A 24787-nucleotide genomic window follows, 5' to 3' on the forward strand; every position below is an offset into this window, starting at 1 on the left:
GTACGCAGCATCACTTTATTTTTGTTCAAACCATGGCAAATCAATTTCTAATGCACCAAAGACATCAGAATGTGAAAAGATGTTGACTTGTTCTTCGCCATCACTTTTCCCATGTGACATTTTGTTCCCCCCAAAATGCTTCATATAACTGATTGTTCGTAAGATTGCTATTTGTAAAATTGAGGTTCTGCTTTAATTCCATTAATTTATAACTTCATTCCCAATTTACCGCAGCATAACAGAGCAGATCAGGCCCTCTGAAGACAACAATACTCTCTGTTCAAGGTTCATTTATTCAGCCAACAGCAAATTTATGTGTAAAAATCTAGAAGATAGTTATCCAGAATCTTCCTTATTTAGGTCTGTGAGTCATGTTAGCATATTGTGCTTGAGCTACAGTTACACCCCTGCTTGGCCCTAAAACTCACCATTCAGAGAGGTCAGGTGTGTCTGGTGGGTAACTGATATTCTTGTTCAAAACCATCTTCCAAATTGTTAAAGAGAGATCTCATTTCAGCTGGCCTTTCACCGCCCTGACCTTGCCCAAGCCTTTGTGTGACAGATCGGATTTACAAGGAAAAGCAGCACACATTTTATGTGTCCACATCTTTTCTATCTCTCACAGATTAAATAAAAAAAAAAAGGACTTTCAGAATTGCATGCCCCTATTCTATTAGGCTGTGAGGAAACACATTTTCATACCATTGCAAGTCACACTGGCATCAATGGGTTTTGTTTTAGGCCCCACTTGCCTTATTTCTTAGGTCAGGCTTCTACTCTGTTTGAACCCTAGAGCCTTGTTCACACATTTTCAAATCGCCAGCATTTCACACTGACCTCTGCTCTCTCTGAAGGATGTTCTTAGCTGGCCAATTTCTAGGGTAAATTTTAGCAGGCCCTGAAGGCTTGTGGCTTATTTCCACTTTTGGATGCATCACACTCTTCAGTAGTGGCCAAATCTCCCCTTCCTGTGCAAAGACTGAATATGCTGCCTTCACCCAGGGGCTCTCTCAGGGAACAAAATGCTCTTCAGCTGTTCATCAGCATTTACAAGTTCTCCGACCTTGTGTTCAAAGGTGTCAGAGAGTCTAAAATGTGATTGTCTAAGCTCTTCCTTCTCAGATCTACCCAGTCCAGTCCACTGAAATCAATGGGTGCGCCTGAAGGGAAGATCTGGCCTGTTTAGATTACAAATAACATTTCTGAAACCTAAAAGAAATTAAAGGGGTGGGGAGCTTATTCTCACACTATTGTAAATCAAGAGTAACTCCACAGACTTCAATGGAGTTGATCAGAATTTAGTGTGGTATAACAGCACAATCTGGACCAGACAGCCAGAGATAATTCAATCATATTTCCTACTACCACTAAGTATTCCCCCTTTAAAACTAGTGATTTAACTTCTGTTCTTTGCTTATTGTCCACAGGATACCAGCCTTTAGAAAGAAAGGAGGCATTGCCGTAATACTGGACTACTTAATAAAGCCAATTTCGTTAAAAAAATACTCACAGCAACCCAACCTAATCCTACCCCACTCCTTTCACCTCCTAATTTAAAAAAAAAAACCTCTAAAGAGAACGTAGAAAGTAATTTCTGACTAGAGAGATTTGATATACAGCATTATCCCTTAGTTGTTTCCAGTGCAGAACACATCTTTGATAGATTTTTTTGACAGTAGAGAATAACTGAATGGGCCTAAGGTAAAAAATGAACTCAGTTTGTTGACCGTTCCCACATGGTAAAAAGCCACTAAATAAAAGAAATCAGAATTCTCTGCTAAGGGAATCTGAATGAAATAAGCTGGAGCAGTGAATTATGCTATACTATGTGCCTAAGGAAGGGCAGCCTCTCTGGAACAGAAATGAAATGTAAGCCTCACAAACAACACTGAAAGCTAAAGGGATCCCACACTGCAATTTTATTTATCCTTTTGGAAAAGGCTGGGCAAAACAACCACCCATTACTGGGAAGAAAGATGATCTTGTGACTAGGGCACAGGAGATCTGGATTCTATTCCCAGCTCTGCTGTAGACTCCTGATGTGACTATGGGCAAGTCATTATTATCGCTGTATGGTAGCACCTGGATAACCTAACTGAGATCAGGACCCCAATGTGGTAGGCACTTGACAGAAAAGACAGATCCTGCCCTAAAAAGCTGAGACAATTCAAATAGACAAGACGGACCAAGAATGGGGGAAATTGTTGTCCCACATTTAACAAAGAAGGGACGGAGAGATTAAGGTACTTGTCCCAGGGTAGATAGGAAACGTGTGGTAAAGCAAAACGTGTGGTAAAGCAAAACTCAGAACCCAAATCTTCTGAGTCTCAGTGCCATGCCTTAACCACAAGCTCATCCTTCCTTCTCAAATCCTTTACTCTGCCAGTTTCTTCAACTATTAATTAGCAATGAGGGTTTTCATTCATGCTGGTGCAATATAGCTTGTGGCAAGTCTGACTGGAGCAGGAATGTCGTGAAGAAAACTCCCTGTAACATCTTCAGTCTTAATGAAGCTGAGTCTCAACTACCTAGGCCTCATCCAATCCCTAATCTCAGCCAGACATTGAATGAATCACTTAACTGCGCTATCTGGATCTTACGAACTAGAGATGTAGAGCTGGCTGACATCTGCATACTGAAGGCACCATCTCCCCTAATAGTTTTGCATACATGTTGAACAGGAGTGGTACCAGAAAAGAGTTTTTGGTGTTCTCCCTGTGCAAGATCCCCTGGGGCAGACCAGCACAAATTGGGTGTTTCATCTGCAATACTGGAGACAGAATTGACAGCGGGGCTCACTAAAGTTGGAGCCATGGTGTGCATCTAGTGGTGGAAGAGGCTTTATGAGAAAACAAGCCCAACCCCAGATTCTGAGTGTGTGTACTCACTGTTTTGCACTGGGCAGGACTAGTGGCCAGTCTCCCCAGCCCAGGAAGGCCTCATTGCCATGCCTAAGACTGTTTCTGGACACAGTTTGATTCTTCAAATATAAGAACATAAGAATGGCCATACTGGGTCAGATCAAAGGTCCATCTAGTCCAGTATCCTGTCTTCCGACAGTGGACAGTGCCAGGTGCCTGGGCCAGCTCCAGGTTTTCTGCCGCCCCAAGCAGCAAAAAAAAAAAGGCAGCAGCAGCGCGATCGCGTCGCTCCACTCTTCGGCGGCAATTTGGTGGCAGGTCCTTTGCTCCGAGAGGGACTGAGGGATCCGCTGCTGAATTGCCGCCGAAGACCCAGACGTGCTGCCCCTTGGTATTGGCCACCCCAAGCACCTGCTTCCTTAGCTGGTGCCTGGAGCCGGCCCTGCAGGTGCCCCAGAGGGAATGAACAGAACCGGTAATCATCAAGTGATCCATCCCCTGTTGCTCATTCTCAGCTTCTGGCAAACAGAGGCTAGGGACACCATTCCTGCCCATCCTGGCTAATAGCCATTGATGGACCTATCCTCCATGAATTTATCTAGTTCTTTTTTGAACTTTTTCTGTTATGGTCTTGGCCTTCACAACATCCCCTGGCAAGGAATTCCACAGGTTGACAGTGCGTTGTGTTTTTCCTTTAATTATCTGTTAGTCTTAAAGGTGCCACAGGACCCCTCTGTTGCTTTTTACAGATCCAGACTAACATGGCTACCCCTCTGATACCTTCCTATTATTTGTTTTAAACCTGCTGCCTATTAATTTCATTTGGTGCCCCCTAGTTCTTGTGTTATGAGAAGTAGTAAACAACACTTCCTTATCTACTTTCTCTACACTAGTCATGATTTTATAGACCTCAGTCATATCTCCCCTTAGCTGTCTTTTTTCCAAGCTGAAAAGTCCCAGTCTTATTAACCTCTCCTCTTACGGAAGCCGTTCCATAATCCTAATCATTTTTGTTGTCCTTTTCTGAACCTTTTCCAATTCCAATATATCTTTTTTGAGATGGGGCGACCACATCTGCATGCAGTATTCAAGATGTGGGCGTACCATAGAGGCAACATGATATTTTCTGTCCTATTATCTATCCCTTTATTAATTATTCCCAGCATTCTGTTTGCTTTTTTGACTGTCGCTGAACATTGAGTGGATGTTTTCAGAGAACCATCCACAATGACTCCACGATCTCTTTCTTGAGTGCAGCGGCGTATTATCGCCTAGGCCAACAAGGCCTAGGCCTAGGGCGGCAAATTTGCCGGGGCGGCAAATTTGCTCTTGCCCCCTCCCCAACTCCACCCCTTCCCCAAATCCCCGGCCCGCCTCCTCCCCCAGGCGTGCTGTGCTTCCCTCCTTTCACCTCCCTCCCAGACTTGCCGCGCTGGGAGGGAGGGAGAAGCGTGTTGCAGCATGCTCGGAGGAGGCGGAGCAGAGGTGAGCTAGGGCCCGCAGGCGTGGGGAGTAATGGGGGGCCGGGAACTGCTCCCCGGCCTGCCCCAGCTCACCTCTGCTCCACTGCCGCCGCCATGCCCCGAGTGCACCGCAACTCCCCTTCTCCCCCTCCCTCCCAGGTTTGCCGCGCGAAAGCGCAGGGAGGGAGGGAGGGAGGGAGGGAGGAGAAGTGAGTAGCGGCGCATTTGGGGGATAGCGGAGGTGAGCTGGGGCTGGCGGGCATGGGGAGTAACTCTTGGGGGGGTGGGGAGAGGGAACCACTCCCTGCCCCAGCTCACCCCTGCTCCACTGCCGCCATCCCTCGAGCGCGCCACAACTCCCCTTCTCCTCCCTTCCTCCCTGGCTTGCCGCGGGGGAGCAGAGGTGAGCTGGCGGGGGGCGGCAAATTTGTTAATCTGCCCCTGCTTGAGTGGTAACAGCTAATTTAGACCCCATCATTTTATATGTATAGTTGGGATTATGTTTTCCAATGTGCATTACTTTGCATTTATCAACATTAAATCATTAAAACTTAGTCGAAACATCAAAATAAAAGCAGTTCCTCTGCCAATTCTGTGCTACAGCTCCCAGAGGCTTTCCCCCTTGCTTATCTCAGTGCTGGAAGGAGGAGACATCAGCCCTGCTCCAGGGTATACTGCTGGAACCCATCTCTCTCCTGCAGCTCTGCTCACTGGGCTCTTGTAGCCCTTAATAGGGATCACCTGACCCCTTCTAAGCTGGGGCTGATAACTGAACAGGGATGGCTGGCCCCAGACTTCCTGGCCCTTGAAGGGCAGACCACCCTGTTACACATACCCACACAGCCATAGCAGGTTCCTAACTCCCTGATCTCTGCAGGCAAACATAGGTTGTGTGGGTGCGATCAGTAAGTTGTATGCACAACAATAGGTGCACACACACACGCCAACTTGAAGGTACTGACAATTTTGCATTTGCATCATATGTGTCAGTAATATGGAAACTCCATTACATTATGCATTAGAATGCAAATGCAAAAATGTGGCTAGAAGCCAAAAATGAGAACCCTTCTCATTCTGTTCCTGTAACATTTTCCAGCCCCTTTCCCTCCTGCAGTGCAGATTGAACGACTGCTACTGTTATTTATTATTTAGTAATTATACAGTGCTTTTCATCTTCAAAGTGCTTTACAAACATTTACTAATTAAATCTGAAAAATAAGCATTACACAGACCATTACAACTTATCAGTATTAATTAGTGCTTTGCTCATTTCTTGGATTTATGTGGGTGGGGCACATGAAAATGTAGGTTGTACAAGCTTTGAGAACAGGTTTTTTCTGCTCAGTGAAAGTAAGCACAGTAAAGGCTATTGATAAGTGGGATTAGCACTTTGTTGTTCTTTTCTTTTTCAAAAAAGTGATTTATTTTTATTTTTGAAAGGGTGGAAACTACAGGGACTTGTGGTCACTCTGTACAGAAAATAGCCATTAGTATTTAAGTTCTGGACCTTTGCTCCTCTTTATGGATCAAATGCATCAATCAACTTATTGCCTATGTTTCCCAGGGCCTGGTCCCTTCTCAATGGGCAATGGGATGCCACGGGAGTTACATATGTGCATCCAGAGGCCTACATCTCTAAGGCTAGGTCTACACTACCCGCCTGAATTGGCGAGTAGAAATCGATCTCTCGGGGATCAAATTATCGCGTCTCGTTGGGACGCGACAATCGATCCCCGAATCGACGCTCTTACTCCACCGGTGGAGGTGGGAGTAAGCGCCGTCGACGGGGAGCCGCGGAGGTCGATTTTGCCGCCGTCCTCACAGCGGGGTAAGTCGGCTCCGATAGGTCGAATTCAGCTATGCTATTCGCGTAGCTGAATTTGCGTATCTTAAATCGACCCCGCCCTGTAGTGAAGACCTGCCCTAAGAAATACAGAACTAAATTGTACCTCAAGGATCACAGTTATGCTGGGAATGGGAACGAAGTACAGTGACCAGATGGCATTGTCTGGAGGCACTATGCCTGCCTATGGTATAATGCTTCCACAATCTCAGTTAGGAATGAGCTAAAGATCAGACCTTGCTGCATCTTAAAAAGTGTAACACTCTGCCTTCCCCAACTGCTGCCATCCCAGTGCTGTCTACAGGGGCAGGCTCCTTCTATAGTCCCATGGCCATAAAGGACTGATGGCAACACTACGACAGTAAAGCCCTTATTCAGGGTTTACTCAGTCCTTCTTCAAGCAAAAATTCCCACTGAAGTCAATAGTTTTCTTCAGGAAGGACTTAGTACAAACCAGTGCCAATCTGCAAGGAACCTAAAAACAAAAACATGGAAGGAGAGAATTTAAGCTTGTTAAATAAGTCAGTGTTTCTGACCAGGAGGAATACTTGGCATTTTGGGAGCAAACTCACTCTTATACCAGCTTTATAACAGTGGAACTCCATTGACTTCCATGGAGTTAGAATCATAGAACCATAGGGTTAGAAGGGACCGTAAGGGTCATCTAGCCTAACCCCTTCCAAGATGCAGGATTTGTTGTGTCTAAACCATCCAAGACAGATGACTATCCAGCCTCCTTTTGAAAACCTCCAGTGAAGGAGCTTCCACAACCTCTCTAGGCAATCTGATATAAATGAGTTACTTCTCATTTACATCAGTATGGGAAGAGAACTGGGCCCATGAATCAGGGCCGGCTCCAGTGTTTTTGCTGCCCCAAGCGGCCCCCCAAAAAAAAGCTGCGCTCGGCTCCGAGAGGGACTGAGGGACCCGCCGCCGAATTGCTGCCAAAGAGCTGGACGTGCCACCCCTTTCCGTTGGCCGCCCCAAGCACCTGCTTGCTATGCTGGTGCCCGGAGCCGGCCCTGCCATGAATCTAGAGTCTGCTCTCACCTAGTCTGGTGTAAATCTGGAGTAACTCCTTTGGAGCCAGTGGTGTACCTGTGGATTTACATCACTGTGACTGAGTGCAAAATGTAGCCCGTAGTGTAGAAAGATTATTGGGAGTTTGAAGGATTAACAGCTGGACAATCTGTGAACTTCTAGGCTACTGACCTGAATCAAGCCCAGGTGGGTATCCAGAGTTTGGGGCTGGCAGTTGTTTGGCGGTCTGTATAAATGAGTTGCCTTTTCAGTGCTTATACGTCTACTTCACACCTTTTCTGTCTACTTAGACCCTTCCTGACAGCCTGAGCAGAAAGGCAGAGGACTGAATAAACATGGAGATTTTGCTTCCATCTCACATACAGAGTTGTTTCTTTCAGATCAGAAATAAAACACTTTGGCAAGGGGTAGTGTGGTGAACCCTGCAGTTCCAGTGCCCTTTATTATTAATTATTATTATTGTTTATTTATTATTTTATTATTACTTATTTGTATAGTGTAGCATCTAGGAGCGCCAGTGTGCTAAGCACTTTACTAACACATAACAAAAACAGTCGTGGCTCCAAAGAATTTATAATCTGCTGTGCTGTTTCTGTGATTGGAGAGAGCTTCAGTCTTTAAGGGATTTCAGACTTCATTTTTCAACAGCACTAAACCCACTTAAAATGTTTATAGACAAGCATAGTAGACAATGTGTGTGGAAGAATTTGGCTGCACTCAATCATGATGCTGTTTGGGGAGGGGCACAGGGTTCTTCATGTCACAGCTAATGAACAGCAAGCTGGGCTTAGCTTTCTGTTATTGTTTCCTAAGAAAATGGCCATCCTTCATACCACTGCCTCAAAAAGCAGACATCAAAGAGAGGAACTCCATTATCCCTATCTGAGCCACTTCACATGATTAGGCAAAGGCGCAGAATGGGAAATGACCTTTTTTCCATTCTTGCCTTTTTTCTGGCTAACACACAGTTGGTTCCAGAGTCTTTACTCCTTTTGTTAGCACTTTACCCCATCACAGGGATTTAGCGTGAAGTGTGGCTGTTGTGTGATATTATAAGGACAGTGAAGCTCCACAAATGCTTTTTGACATGGATATTTAATACCCTGCTCTTCAGAGCCAGACAAAATGGAGCTGATTCTCCAGTTGCATATACCAATGTAAATCGGGAATAAATATATGTAACACAATGGAGTGATACTAGTGTAAAACTGATATAAGTGTATGGAGAATCATGGCAAATGTTAGCACACTCAAGCTCCCTCCACCCACAATTCTGCCAATACAGCACGTCTACTCGTCTTGTCCAGGATCGCTCCTGAGGAGAGAACTATCAGCTGCTAGCAATACAGTCACACTGTAAAGTAGTTAGGAGTACATACTGTAGAGGGGAAGGAAGATGTGGTAACAAAAATAAGATCATGTGGCTACATAGGTAGCTACTGTACAATTTGATGGTTGTTGTGGGTTCCAAATCATCATAATTCCACAACCCATATAATGGCCAGGCAGAATTGCAGCCTTTGTGCTTTGGGGATCACATGGGCTCCTTTTCTCTTGGTGCTCCCAAAGGAACAGTGGGCATGAGGTGACACTCTGGCTTCACACACCTTATGCACTGGCCAGTATAACCGGTCAGCAGCATAGGGAGGAGTATAGTAAGTTGATCCTATAAAGGGCTGTAACAGTAGGCCTGCAGAGGCTGTGTTTCCCTTTGGGTAGTGCGGCTCCTTACCACCCATTCCTAGGGACTGTCCCTAAACAATGCCATTGGGCTCTTTATCAGCACATTTTGGTTTAAACTGGGATATGTGTAAATTAAGAGGATCCTAGTGTCCTTGCAAATATGACTGTATTCCTGCCCTTGTAAAAAGCACAGGACCTCACTGTAGTCAACAGAGCTGTGCAGATGTAAAAGCAGCATCACTGAGAGGAAATTCAGGCCCATGGTATTCTACAGTGTGGTCCTGATTTTCAGACGTTCTAAGCATCCACATCTTCAGTTGAAACCAGTGGGAGCTGCAGTTGCTCAGGCCCTTGAGAAATCAGGCCCCACTGGCTCCATTCCAGATGTTCTGTACCTCTTCAGTGGCAAAAACCCCAGCTATTAAATCGGCTTAAGTGGCTCTCTCAAGATTCCTTTGTTTAAGGGGAATCCCTGGATGGTGGAGAACCAAAGTCATTATTCTGTGTCATGCTCTTCCCATGTCAAGGAGTATTCCTGGGAGAAAGAAAGTATGTCTAGGGTACCCCAGCATCTCAGTGATCAGATCCAGTGACTGCTGGAGCAGGATCCTGCCTGTAATGAAGAGTAGCTCTGAATCTGCTGTAATCATACCAGGGACTGGACTGAACCCAGGATCTGGGAAAGATCAGGTTAAACGCCATCTTGGCTCTTCCTACAAACTGTGCTGAGTGTATGTCAGGCACTCAGCTGTGCCAGTACTCTCAACCCCAAGTGTTCAAAAATCATCGAGCCCCCAAAATGCCTGAGATTGGCTTAAAATGAGATTATTACAAAAATAACATATTGGGGTCTTATTTGCCTTCCGATTTTGGAGTCTTTAGGGTACACTCATGTCATGATTTCAAGGTTTTATCCACAATCATGAGGGCTACAAACTTACTTTAAAAAAAGAAAGCAAGACACTATTCCCATGTATTAACATGACTCCAGGAGCTGGGGCTTTAAGAAAAACACCATTTGTGGTCCTCAGGTAAAATTATGAGAGTTGGCAACACTACCTATTATCCTCAAAACATTACTATGATCCTGAGTCTCCACTTAACTACACAGGTGCAAATTGGGAATACAGTGGATACCACTTAATAGCAACCCTGATATTAACAACTTCTGAGTAATAGCAACATTTTGCTGGGACCCAATCCCATTTCATTGTCCTTAATTTTCATGGGATTTTGATACTGGCATCGGCATGTGGCTTATTGAGAACTTTTCTTTAGAAAAAAGGCCTCAGCTGCAGGCAAGTTTGCAGGGCTCCAGCCAGGGAAGGAAGCGCTGGAACATGAACACTTGGCAGAGCTTCCTTCTTCGCTGCAACTCTGCAAATTTTCTGCGCCTGGGGACCACACAGGAGGTAAGGGTCTGGTTCGCTCATATCACCGCCTAATGGGGGAGCCCCAGCTGGAGTCCCAACTCCACAGGCTGGGAAGGGATGCTGCATTCAGGGCTGCAGATGGGATGTCAGGGCTCTCCATGGCAAGCAGGGGTGCTCATGGAGCTGCACAGTACCTCTTCTCACTGCCCCCCTGCCCACCGCCTCCCCTTCCTGGGGAAAGCCCCGGCATCTGGGCTGCGGCCCCACTCCCCACTGCTGCTTGACTGCAGGCAGGTTTGTGAGGCGCAGAGAAGCCATGTCCCAGCATTTCCTTTCCTGGCTGCAGCCCCACAAACTTGCCTTCTGCTTATCGGCAGCTGCTGGATAATGGCAACTTTTTGCTGGCAACTGCGGCATTCATAATAAGTGGAATCTACTGTGATTCCAGTGAAGCCAACATAGTTACACCAGCATAGAACTAGCTTAAGTTGAGCATCACGTCCTAATCTTACAGTATTGGTCCTTCTGCATTTGGGCCAAGTACCATCGAGTCCTGCAGCATTTTTTTATAAGGATGCTGGGTTGACACAGAGTTCTACACATTCCTATATCCTCATCTAATGTACAACTGCACAGTACAGTGAAAAATGTCATATTCTTTAGTGCTCATGGCACAAAGTTAATGAGCCACAGAACTGACCATAATGGTCTATAGATTTCTATTGGCTTCTCAGTCAATATGCTGTAAATTAAAAGTCAATGACTGAACAACATTTTAATGAAAAATCAATTGTGCGATATGTGGGGCATTCCTCTGATGTTACAGAAACCAAGAAAGGCTTTCTGTAATTTTCTGTCATTCTGGGTTATGGGGAAAAAAAGTGACATTTTCCTTTTTATGGCAGCTCTCTTTCTTCTCATCCGCATGTTTGTGTAAGTTTGTGTAATCTTAAAGGAGACAAATAGAAGATGGAGCCTACTCCCCGTCCCTCCCCTTAATAGCTATGCACAAATGAAGTGTTTATACAAATTCCAGACTGACAGTCCTGGAGGACAGAGTCCAGTGCTGATCCACAGAACAGATACTGTGCGGGCAGCAGCAGAGCCAACTTTCCCCACACAGGACTGCTGATGTGCTTCAAACTCTACCATCTGTCGGGGTGAAAGGATTTTTCATTTGCTATGCCCATTCAATCCTTAATCTGTCCAATGAAACTGCTAACAAGTGGTAGCAGTGATTTTTGATGAGACAGTCACTTATCTACCAGGACTACCAAACTCATGTCACATAGACCATTAAACAGCCGTCAGATGGCACCAACTTTCAGTTTGTGCAGACTAAGAACCCGTTGTGCCATTGAAGTCAATGAAATGGTCTTATTGCGTCCAGTGGGATTTGGATTATGTCTTTAGTGCTTGGTTATGCAACACTTACTCTCGCAAGTAATCACATGGAAGTCATTGCACAGTAGAGCCCACAGGCTGGACCTGAACTTGGAACTTAGAGCTAAAAGGTATTTATACCATTACCCAATGCCCTGAGATATCCAATCCCCCTCACACACAGATTTTATGTAAATTAAGGGTTGGATTCCACCACTCTTATTCACAGTGGAATTAATGTGTCTGCACGTGAAATATGATAAACGTAGGTTGGGTTAGCAAAGATGTGGGTCCGACGTGTTTTAATAGCCAAATTTCATGGATTGATGGAAGTAAGGATAATTTTCTTTTTAGACAGTACTCAATTTTAATTCAATTTGGTTACATTCAGGTTCATTAAATTTTGGTCAAAATGAAATAACACAACAAGTGACCTGGGGAAGAGCTCTGAGTAGCTTGAAAGCTTGTCCCTTCTGCCAGTAGAAGTTGGTCCAATAAAAGATATTACCAAAATTACCTTGTCTTTCTCACACTTCTTCACAGGTAAAAATGACACTGTATGAGATTTCATGCCGAGAGTAAGACCAGTTGTTCAGAATATTTAGTATGTGATCAGTGGGTCCATCACAAACCTCACTCCCAGGTGGCAAGAGGAGACTAAATCCATAGTGGTGTGCTTAGAAATACAAGCCAAGCAACACATGCATTGGCCTTTGTGCTGTGATTAAAGATAGCAGAGCACTCAGCCAATCCATTTATGATGACCATAAAATTATAGATGAACTTTGTGTGGGAAAACTTGAGGTACTCAGGCTATAATATGTTTTCTAGGACTTACTGTTTTTTTGATTTTCTGGCCACTTCGAAATCCTTCCAAATTCCTTTTCCACTTCCTATTCCTGCCAAATTCATCTCTGAGTCAAAGCACTACTCCTTGAGGAACTGTATTTTCTATGGGCTGATTCCTTTCCACGTTGGGGGGACCTGGCTTTGGGTCCTGGAAATGGGGTTCTGGGTGGCAGTGTATATTGAAGCTGCTTTCATAAAGGGTTTGTCTTTTGCTTACACAATCTCCATCATCACAGTTCTATGTCCCAATCTTCTAGCTAGATGAGTTAGCTTGAGCTTTTTCCACACCTTGACTAATGATATTCCTGCATTGGCCATATTGTTGATTAATTTTAACCCTCTCATCAACCTACTAAAAGCTATTCTAATAGATGATACATATTTTTTCCATTGCACTTTAGAATACATTCTCCCTCTACCAAGAGAATACGTGCTGCCCCCAGTCTATGTCATTTACTCAGTCCAACCCATAATAAGCAGTGTTTTTCCTGTGAGTACCACTGGTTCATTTAGCTAAATGTAGAAAGGCAGTTCAAGGTTCCCTTGATTATTTAGTACATCCTGAAGCCACCCTGTTAGGCCTGGGTACTGCAGCATGCAAGGTATTTAATGTCATATGTTGGATATTAGACCCTCTGGAATACCTAATTTATGAATTTTCTTGTTTGTCAGTTTAAATCTGACCAGTCACTTTATTTCAACATAGTGTTTTCCTCTATTAGAATATGATTTGAAGGTGAATGTGCCAGTTATTTAAGGAAATGCATATGTAAGTATTTACAGTATCTTTCCCCTGTGCTATGGAGCGTATATGTAACTGTTGTAGCTTAGCAAAGTTACAAGAATGAGCAAAACATCTGTTATGTGAAATTGTTAACCAATATGGGCCTGTTTTTTCCTGCTGATTTAGCAAGAGTATTTTTTGTCCACAAACCCTTCAATATACAATTGAGAACAGAGTTATTCATCCTACCACAAATCCAGCAGACCCGAGAAGTCACTTCCTTGGGCAAAATGGGCTGCTGAAAGGTCATCTCAGAGAGTGAGGATGTGCTGTAGATTTTTAATACAGACTTTTCACACATAGAAAAATAATCTGAAATAATCTTCTAGAAAGCCCAATACCTGAAGCATCCAATGGCACAGAGACTTGGGATGTTCAGGTTGGCTATTCTCTTCATGTCTCAGGAGACAGCTGCTGTCTCTTAACTTTACATAAGAAGTCAGGAGTATTTTTTTTTAATTTTTATATAAATATCTTAGTCCTCTTATAGTAAGACAATGACATAGTAGTGAGTTACAGAAATAGGATTATGTAATGCATCACCCTCCCTCCCTCATCTCATCTGTTTACTTACCAAACAACATTTAATCCTCCTTACCTGTCTATTTCCCCCTTCCCCACCCCCATCTTACTGTTGTACTATGATCTAGGTGCTTACATTGTAAGGGAACGTGGAAATGAGCTTAAGAGACAACAAGATCCTCAGCTGATTTAAATGGGCATAGCTCCACTGAGTTCATTGAAATTACATTGATTTACACCAATTGAAGATGTGGGCCACATAGTCAGGAGCGGCTCTATGTTTTTTGCCGTCCCAGGCATGGCAGGCAGATGGCTTTTGGTGGCGCTCCTGTGGGCGGTCTGCTGGTCACGCGTCATGCCTGCGGGAGGTCCGCCGAATTGCCGCCGAAGCCACGGGACCAGCAGACCTCCCGCAGGCGCGCTGCCAAAAGCTGCCTGCGTGCCGCCCTCACAGCAACCGGCAGGCTGCCCCCCACGGCTTGCCGCCCCAGACACGCGCTTGCTGTGCTGGTGCCTGGAGCCGCCCCTGCACATAGTACTGCTTAGACAACAAGCTCACATTGAATTATCTTGAGTTCAACCAGCAATTTGAGTAATTCCAGGAGGGTCAAATGTCCATTCTCCCTCTCCCTGCATCCTAAGCTATTTACTGATTTTTCTTGACTCATCTGCATTTATTAAACAGGATGCACCCATTCAAGGGAAAGGGAAGGAGTGACAGTACTTTACAGAGACATACTAGAAAAATAACTACAAATGTTTTTGAATTTGAACTGTTCATTTTCTCAGATATGCTGGTACAGCTGTTATAATACATCACTAATAATAACTGGCTGTGTGACTAGCTAGTCATGTAAATGCTCTGTGCCTCAGTTTCTCCATCAGCAAAACGCATAGAATAACATCTACTACATGTATTGTTCTGAGTTCAAACTAGTGTTCTGTACATTTCTTAGAAATTCCTGAATGAAAGATGTTACAGGTTATGGCTGCTCTTGGTATGTAAGGGCCAGTCCTTAAATTTGGCCAGTTCTTAAATAATTTTAATGTGCCATTGAATAATTTCAGATGATAAATATCTTTCATTAAAAAAAGTATCTACCACTCTGTGAGCAACAAAATAAAAAGACAGTAATAGCAACTTAACATCCCTGAGGTGTCCTTTCTGTCTAAAATATGAGGGTGCTGCCATAAAATATATAACCTCATTACAAGCACAACACATCAGTGTGTGAGCTCTCCTGGTGCTCAGTGCATGCCAAGAATACGTGCATATACAAATAGAGTACTGACAGCCAGTCATTAGGTGTTGAACATCACAATTTGCATGCACAAATACTATTTGCATGCACAAATATAAATTTCTCAGGTGCACAACTAGGCTGTGAAAAACGATGTGCAAGAAATCTAATCTGCACTCACAATTTTTGAGGCTGTTTTGCTGCCCCTTTGGAAATCTGTCGCATATATGTCCTTTTAAGCATATAATTTATCTAGCATGTCTTTTTAAGCATATAATTTGTCTGGCACATCTCTCTGGTGTTCTAAGCATTAAAGCTGATTGATACACTTTGCTATTAGAAATGAAAACAGAGGAACTGATTACAATCTTCCTTACATCAAGGAAGATATACTGGTTATACCGGTGTAACTCCACTGATTTTAATGGAAGCCAAAAGGGTGAGACAGCAACATGCAGATTTGGCTCTGGCAATAATTTTTCACATTAAAAACACTAATACACTATTGTATGTTGTGAATTGTAAAGTTAAAGCTGATACTCTCATGAACTTCCAGCATTAAAAATAAAACAAAACCAAGGGATGCAGTTTTGATCCAGATTCAGTAAAAATGTTGTTGAGTTACTGTTGCATTGAGAATGGTCACTCCCCCGCTTCTCCTCACAGAAACATGCAGACACCAGACTGAGTTTGATTGAATCTGGCCCTTTGAAACCACCAAATGAGATTTAAGTCTCAATACAACAGGATTTTTCTTCTTTTTTCTGCTTTAAATTTGATTCTTATGAAAGTGAGGGACTAATACAGTAGACCCAAGCGCTGTGCAAATAAATCTCTGTCCAAGCTTTCCTGCAAATAACTTTTAACTCTTACTGCACCTGAGACCCATCTGACTCCTGTTATTTCATTGCTCAGCTTCCTCTTAGCACCAATACTGCTAACCATGTCAAACTGCCTGGTACAGACAAACATGACATAGCAACCATTGATGGTGAAGGCTGTACAACTCACTTCACTTGTGGGCCCAACCAAATGTGAACCCAAGTTTCCAGAAGGTCCTTGCAGTAAGATTACTTGGAACAATGTCCACTGGCACAGCGACACTAGTGGGTCTGCCACTGACTTTTCCCTTATTCACACTTTGAGGGAAATATAAATCTGTATTTTTAATTCATATTGGGCTGCACTGTGGCGACTGATCTCATGCCAAATAGGCTTTTCTTTTAAGGAATCAGAGGTTAAATTGCTGTCGATGTTTTTTATGTAGACTTTTTTTTTCCCTGTAACTGATGGGCTAGCTAGAATTTTTTAATTTTGTGCTAATTGCACATGCCCCAGTGAATTCACAATCTAATTTAGCCACAGAAATATAGGATACATTGGTCAAATGAGAAAGGAAGCAGACTGCGCCAATGTTGGAAGTCTTCATGAAGACAGATGTGTATGGGAATGAGATTGGTTTGTGCACAAGAAGTGGGCTTCAGTTCCAGGTATAGGGTGTGATGTTAAAGAAGGTGCCAAGTGAAGAGTAACGGAAGATGAATAATGATATAGAGGGAGGAGGGAGGTTTGGAGGGACTAGCAGCTTTCGAAAGGCAAGTAGCATGCTTTTCATAACACAAAGACCAAGATAAAGCACATTTACAAAGTGTCACTACGGACTGAAAAGACATTGCTAGGAACAGAGAACATATTAGAATGGAACCTGCCTCAGAGAGCCACCTAGGGTCATTCCCTTAACTTCCTTTTGCATACCCCAAAATATTGTGTTTCTTCTATCTTTCTCTGGACAGATGAGAGTAATGGAAACAGGAACAGGAAATACAGTTGGGGATTTCTCAGACTTTCCAGAAAACAAGCTGTTTAATCATAACAGATGATTCTCCATGTTGAAAGTAATATCTGTTACTGGACCAACTTCTGTTGGTGGAAGGGACAAGCTTTCGAGCTCCACAGAGCTCTTCAGGTCATATTTTGTCTTATTTCCTAGGGCTTACCAATAAATATTCCTCAAAAAGGATCAAGGCAATAACTCTTTGGGAATATTGCCAACAGCTCTAGGGCATCCATTCAACATAACTTTACTGAAAGGATTCATTGCGGAGGACAAATGCTGTAGTTACTCTGAAAAATACTCAATTTCAGTTAATGAGATTCTCTTTTATAGACATTCATCCCCACTTTGAGCAGTTCTCAGGTTAGTGTTTGTCAATAATGTAATCATCAATATAAGACTCAGCAGCTAAACTAGCATTTGGCTCAGAGAAGTGAAAACACCTGAGAGTTCTTCCTGCTTAGGTTGTCTTTAACTGGTAGCTATATTGTTCTTCCCTGCAACAAGATGCCCCATAGCCTTCTGGAGGCACGCAGCAGCTCTGAACTCATGCTTGGTCTACACTACCAACTTATGTCAGTATAACTGTTGCTCAGGCCTCCGGGGCATGGAAAATCCACATCCCTGAGTGAGGCAGTTATACTGACCTAACGCAGTGTAGATAGTGTTATGTTGATGGGAGGGCTTCTCCCGTTGACATAGCTACTGCCTCCCATTGACATAGCTACCGTCTCTTGGGGAGGTGGAGTACCTACACTGATGGAGAAGCTCTCCAGTTGACGTAGGTAGCACCTTCACTATGCACTACAGAGGTGTGGCTGCACCAGAACAGCACTTTAAATGTAGACAAGCCCTCAGTTCTGTGAACATCTTTTCTACAACCTCCCAGCCTGCAGAAGATAACTGCTCTGAAGAGAGATCCCTTGCTTGGTGAATGTAGAGCTGGGGAGTTGCTTCTGCCTTGAGTGTATTTTACAACCACAGAGTTTCTGCCAGTAACCATTAACAGAATATTTAGCATTATCTAGCCCAATGCAATGGGTGTTTGTGTGACATGGACACCTATCCACTAGGACTGGACTGAGACCACCAATGCATTTCTCATGAAGCCACTGAACAGTCATAAGAGACTAATAGCTTTCAATCTATTGAGGTTGAGTTAGAACGATGCAAAACTTTTTACCAATTATCAATTCCATTAGCCATCCAGTCCTCTGCAAATTCTCATTTTAAAACAGTTCAGCTATTTAAGCTGGAAGTTTTAACAGTCCTTGAAATTGATAAAAATACAGGTTTTGGCTAAACTATAAAAAGAAAAGTTGATTTCTGTATACTCACTAATAAAGTAAGTTAGCTACAGAACATTTCATTCTGCCCTCTGAATCCTCCCTTTGGCTGCAAGTGGTTACATTATTCTTCATTTCTTGTCCTGATCCGCTGGATAGGTTTTGTGGATGCTCTTAAAACATGTACAATGTTCCAACATTGAGATGTCTGTACCTGGGCTGATTTTCCATCTGTTTTTGATGGAACGTTGGGTTTCTGACTAAATGAAATATCTCACAAAAGCATCTTCTTCTGCAGAAAACTTCTACTTTTGTCAAAAACTATAAAAACTTTTTTTTTCAGTTTTCAGCCAAAAAACAAAAAATTCCCATTCAGAAATGCTGCTATAATGCTTCATGCTCCCATTCTTCTCTATGGGCTGGGTCTCCCAGCCAGATCATACGTCCGTGGCCAGTGACTACACTGAGGAATTGTGATAGCTCAGTAAGAGGGAAGACTGTGATTTACCATGGGAAACATAATCCAGCATGGGAGTCTAGCCCATAGAGAAAAGCAGGAGCGGGAGGCACCATGAAGCCATTTCTGAATCTAAATTTTTGGTTTTAAACCAGAAGGTTTTGGCCAAAATTTTTCAACTTTTGATTTTTTCACCAAAAACTCCACATTTTCCTTGGAAAATGAGACAAAAGTGATTTTTTTCAGGTGGGCGGGGGGGTGGTTTTTTTGTTTTCCAACTAGATCTAGTCTGTACCAGTGGCAGCTGGCATGGTAGAGACAGGTTGTACTAGTAGCAACTGAAGTGATTGCTACACACAGTGTGTACATGGAATTAAATTAGGACACCCAGTTCTGCATTTGGGTCTCAAGGTGACAATTTGGAACCCTGAATTAGGTATAGTTTAAGAGCCCCAAATGAAGTATCTTAGGTTTGGGTTGCAGGGTACTGTATCTGTCTAAGTGATTGTTATTATTATTAGTGGTGGACAGTAACCTCAAATCTGAACACCTTTGAATTCTGGGGAAAATCTGAACACGTCTTGGATCCAGATCTGAACATGACAGCTGGGCCAGACCAAAACCCAGATACATATCCCAACACCCAAACTATGGAGGAAGTTCCCATTCAAATCTGAACTTCACAGATTTTCATCATTCTCAGGACTGAATATTTGTGCTTTGAACTTCATTGTTTACATAGGAAAAGAGTCAGGTTATAAAAACTGGCTTTATAATGAAAACACAGACAGGCTATTAACTGTAGTGATGTTACAGGATGCATTAGGGAAAGAAAACCAGGATGCAAGATGGCAGCCAAATATCTAAAAGCACTTTGAGGAATTGATCTGCCCTAGGCACAATCAGGGTGCCCCCAGTCTTACCTTTTTATGGCTTTGTAGCAAATGATGACAACTACAAAGAGGAACACTAGTGTGGCGCAGCATACCGCAATGATTATAACCAGGCCTGGCCACCAGGTCTCTTCAGTGGGGCAAAAGGTAGACTTGGGAGCTGTAAAAGATAATGTGAAAAACATACATGAGTTCCCCGGATAAGTAGTTTATAATCAGATAGGCTTCATTCAGCCTGAATATAGAACTGCACCAGGGCCGGAGACATGTACAAAGAGGTTATTTCACATCTGGGACCAGTTTTCTGAGCAGTAAACTCTACTTGCTGTGTACTGGATGGATATTGCTTGAGAACCACGTGGTGCAGCAAGTCATCAAGTGCTGGCCACAGTTCTTTGTGATGCTCCATCATCCACCACATTCCTTCAGATACAAAGGGAAAGGTACAGCTCTGCTGCCAGAGAGCAATGTCTTTTCTCTTGGTGATTGCCCATCTATGGCAGGATCAGTTTTAGTTTTATAGAGAAACATCATGCTGATAAGTTCAGGCTTTTAAACAAAATTAGGAAAGGTTTATCTGGGAGAAGTAGCAGTACCTACAATCAGGGATGGAGCTGCTATCATATCAACCTTGGATGGAAGATGGTGAATTAGTTTAAAAGAACGCAGGAATTCTATTACAGTTACTAATAGCTTTTAGAGGGCTTTACTCAAAAAACATTTTTCTACTGTACTGTCACTTTTTTAATGCATTTAATTAATATCCATTAATTTATGCAGTGCTTATGAAAATATAAATTAAAAGAAGAAAAGTGTATTTATTTCTAAGGGCTAGATTGTGCCCATAGGCACTGCCCACAGCAAGAGTAAACTGCACCAGGAGTAATCATGGGAGACATTTCACTCAGAGATAAACCTCTGCGGCACATTTGTTTCCCTTGTGGCTTGAGAGGATAGCAACACACTGAAGGTCTATAGGTAGGCTTGGCAGAATTTGATTTTTTTAACAATTAATTGTGACAGACATCAATGTTTATTTTTAAGCATTTTTTTCTTTTTTATCAATGTAAATTTTCACAATGGCACAAAATTGTGGGTTTTAATCATTGTTTCTGATTTTTATCAATTTCAGTTGTTCACGGTTGTGGGAAATTATGGGCATGTTAGACAAGAACTGTTTAATTATAGTAGACGTTGAGATTCAAAAAGTCAAAGCATCGTGGTCATTAAAACACAAATTGTCAACATCACATGTCAAAATATCCAAGTAAATATCCTTAAAACAAACTCTAAATTCCCAAATAGCCTTTTTCTTATTTTTCTGATCTGAAAATTTCGACTATTATTGATGGAAACATTTTTCCGACAGTTGGTGATATGGTGAAATCTGTGTTTACCGACATCTACTAATAAAAGTGAAATCCTTCAAACTATCTACAGGGCAGCAAATGATGAAATCAGGATTGGACATTTTTCTAAAAGATCTCTCTAGAAATTATTTTGGGGAAGTTCTATGGCCTGTCCTATACAGGAGGTCAGACAAGATGATCACGGTTGTCCTTTCTGGCTTTGGAAGCTACCTATCTATGACACCCCCTGTGCCAACACAGCTGGGACTAGGAAGAGACCACTGAACTCATTGCCCTTGTGACCTGATCAAGATTATAATTCATGTCTCCATAAATAAATACTAGCAGTGCAGGTCTGTCACTGAATGACCAGACAGGTTAAAGTGTTCTCCCACTGGTTTTTGAGTATTTTGATTCCTGATGTCAGATTTGTGTCCATTAATTCTTTTGCGTAGAGACTGTCCGGTTTGGCCAATGTACATGGCAGAGGGGCATTGCTGGCACATGATGGCATATATCACATTGGTAGATGTGCAGGTGAACGAGCCCCTGATGGTATGGCTGATGTGATTAGGTCCTATGATGATGTCACTTGAATAGATATGCGGACAGAGTTGGCATCGGGGTTTGTTACAAGGATAGGTTCCTGGGTTAGTGGTTTTGTTCAGTGATGTGTGGTTGCTGGTGAGTATTTGCTTTAGGTTGGGGGGTTGTCTGTAAGCGAGGACAGGTCTGTCTCCCAAGATCTGTGAGAGTAAAGGACCTGTCTGGTCATTCAGTGACAGACCTGCGGGTGGCTATATTACAACAGAAAAACTTCAAAAACAGACTCCAACGAGAGACTGCTGAGCTAGAATTGATATGCAAACTAGACACAATCAACTCCGGTTTGAATAAGGACTGGGAATGGCTGAGCCATTACAAACATTGAATCTATCTCCCCTTGTAAGTATTCTCACACTTCTTATCAAACTGTCTGTGCTGGGCTAGCTTGATTATCACTTCAAAAGGTTTTTTTTCTCTTAATTAATTGGCCTCTCAGAGTTGGTAAGACAACTTCCACCTGTTTATGCTCTCTGTATGTGTGTATATATATCTCCTCAATATATGTTCCATTCTATATGCATCCGAAGAAGTGGGCTGTAGTCCACGAAAGCTTATGCTCTAATAAATTTGTTAGTCTCTAAGGTGCCACAAGTACTCCTGTTCTTCTTTCCACAAAAGTAAGCTTCTTCCTAATCTCTGTTAGTTAGAGGTCAATTTATGCCCTGAGGCATGAGAGCTTATATCCCTTCCAAAATTCTTTGGATTTTATTTTTTAATCCTTACCATTACAATTCTGGTTCTCCTTAAAAATGTCCAATCCTTTTCTGCTAAGCTCTTGGCCTCAATGATATTGTCTATCTAGATTAGGTATTTATATGACTCCTGTTACTGTAGCATTTAAGCACCTCACAATCTTTAATATATTTATCCTCACTACAATCTTGTAAGGTAGAGCAGTACTCTTATCCCCAAGTAACTTGCCCAAGATCACACAAAGTCTCTGGTGGAGCAGGGAAGTGAATCCAGGTCTCCAGAGTCTAAGACTAGCATCCTACTCATCCTTCCTCAGGCTAACTGTCACAGGCCAGCTGAATGTTGTTGTGTGAAAAAGTATTTCATCAGTTTTGAATTTGCCACCTTTCAATTTCATTGAAAGTCTCATCCCCTTCTTTTATTATGAGGAAGGGCGAATAGAAATTCCTGATCTACCTTCTCACCTAAGTTTCCTCCAGGCTATCAAAGGCCGCGTGGACAGGGAGACTTGCCTCTCCCTCAGCCCCAGCCCCGGAGCTGCTGCAGCCTGGGAAAGGCACCTCTTCCTCAGCCCCGGCTGCTGCGCCGAAAGAAGGCTGAGGGGAGTCCTCTCTCCCTCATCCCCAGCCCCACCCCAGAGTCCGCACCCCCAGGCAGAGCCCTCACCCACCCCGCACATCAACCCTCTGCCCCAGTCCTGAACCCCCTCCCACACTCCCAATCTTTTGGCCCCCCACTCCCCCCACACATCACCTCCATATTGGTGCACATAACAAAATTCATTCTGCACATGGATGTAAAAAATTAGAGGGAACATTCATTATTTTGTATCTCTTAATCATGTTGCCTTCTTATTGGTCTCCTTCCTAAGGTAAGCAGTCCCAATCTTTACAGTGTCTCTTCATGAGAGAGTTTTTTCCCATGTCTCTAATCATTCTCATTGTCCATTTCTGAATGGTCTCTGCTGTTTCTGCTATATCCTTTTTGAGATGGGGTGAACAGAACTGAATGCAGCATTCCAGATGAGGGCGTGCTTATTGATTCATGTAATTACACTGTACTGTTTTCACTATTATTCTGCATCTCATTCCTTATGTGTTTGAGGTTTTTGTTTGAGGTTTTTTTGCACACTGAGCAAAGGTCTTCATTGAGCAAAGGACTTTTTAGTTTAGAACCCAGTAAGGTATATGATTAATTCAAATTATTGCTACCTAATTCCTACCAGCACTTTCAAATTAATCATAAAAATAAGCGATATCTATTATTTGAACTAACTTATATGGTTTATTTTGTCATTAAAAGAATCAGTGAGCCAAGTGGTGTTCTCACACTGGTGCATATGTGAAAAGACTTCATGGGACTCAGTACAGTCTCTTCACATTTACACTGCTCTAACTGGGAGCTGAATCTGGCCAAATATTAGAGGTAGTCTGAACAAAAACTTGGAGCCAAACACCCTAAAACTGTGAGAAAGGTGCCTGAGTAGGATCTCATAGGGCACATCTACACAGTGAGCTGCAGCCCGTGGCAATGCGTCTTGGAGCCCGGGTCGACAGACCTGGGCTTCCGCTACCACGCTAAAAATAACGGCGTAGATGTTGAGGCTCTGGCTGGAGCTCAGGCACTGAAGCCAAGGGAGAGGGGTGAGCTCCAGCCCGAGCTGCAGCACCTACACAGCCATCTTTAGAGCAGCAGCTTGTGCCCCCATGAGCCCAAGTCTGTCCACCTGGACTCTGTGACTTGCTGCCATGGCTTGACACTCGCTGTGTAGATGTACCCATATTGGTCTCACGCTGATGGAACTCCATTAACTACAGGGGAATTTATGGGCCTGAGTCTCCTCTCATGTCATTTTACATTAAATCAGAATCAGGATTAGGGTGACCAGATCACAGGGATGAAATATCGGGACGCGGGGAGGGGCGGAGGGGGGGGCGGAGCAAAAAAAAATGGCGGCGGAGCAAAAAAAAAAAAAAGCAGTTTTGCAGGGGCGGGGGGCATTAGCAGGCCCCAGCCACGCAGGGCACACGTGCTGCCCACCCCAGGGCAAAAGCTGGCCCCGATGCAGAAGGGGCTGGGTATAAAGAGGGCATGGGGGGGGACACCGATAAGAAGCACTGTGAAGCAAAGTCCGGGGCTGGCCGCGGGGCAGCGGCAGTGCATGTGAGCCGGGGACCCCGGGGGCAGCGCGGCGTGGGCGTGCAGGGGGCCAGGGCTGGCACAGCCGAGCCACAGCAGCGGCTGGTCTCCTCAGGGGCTCCCCGGGGCTCCAGGCTGGGCAACGGGCAGGAGCCAGGGCTTTTCCCAGCCCCGCAGAGCCTCCCGCCCCCCAGCCCGCCGTGGGCACATGCGGCGCGTCCCACCGCCGGCAGGGAGCCCCGCGCCTCTTCCGCTTGGCTGTGCTCCAGCGGCTCCTTCCCGGCGGGGCGAGACGCTGGAGCGCAGCCGAGCAAGAGAGACGCGGGGCTCCCTGGCAGCGGCGGGGAAGTTTATGGGGACCCCGGCTGGCCCCTCGCCCCTGTCCGCTGGCCTCCCTGCCTGGGACAAGTCTCGCCCCCGCAGCCCCTCTTCGCCGCGTGTCTCCGGCGGCCCACGCTGCCCACCCGGGCCAGAGCCAGCCCCGGCT

At 44.0% G+C, this 24787-nt stretch overlaps 1 protein-coding gene across 2 annotated transcripts in view; it reads right to left on the reverse strand.

Moving 5' to 3' along the window:
- PRIMA1 (proline rich membrane anchor 1) overlaps positions 1-24787 on the reverse strand; it is a 71599-nt gene that overhangs the window by 11410 nt on the left and 35402 nt on the right. For both annotated transcript variants that reach the window (XM_005307476.5, XM_005307478.4), the window contains exon 4: positions 19544-19673. In XM_005307476.5, the coding sequence (XP_005307533.1) occupies positions 19544-19673 (130 nt within the window). The remainder of the gene's footprint in view (positions 1-19543; positions 19674-24787) is intronic.

This window comes from Chrysemys picta, chromosome 4, assembly GCF_011386835.1.
Source record: "Chrysemys picta bellii isolate R12L10 chromosome 4, ASM1138683v2, whole genome shotgun sequence".
In the NCBI taxonomy this organism is placed as follows: domain Eukaryota; kingdom Metazoa; phylum Chordata; order Testudines; family Emydidae; genus Chrysemys; species Chrysemys picta.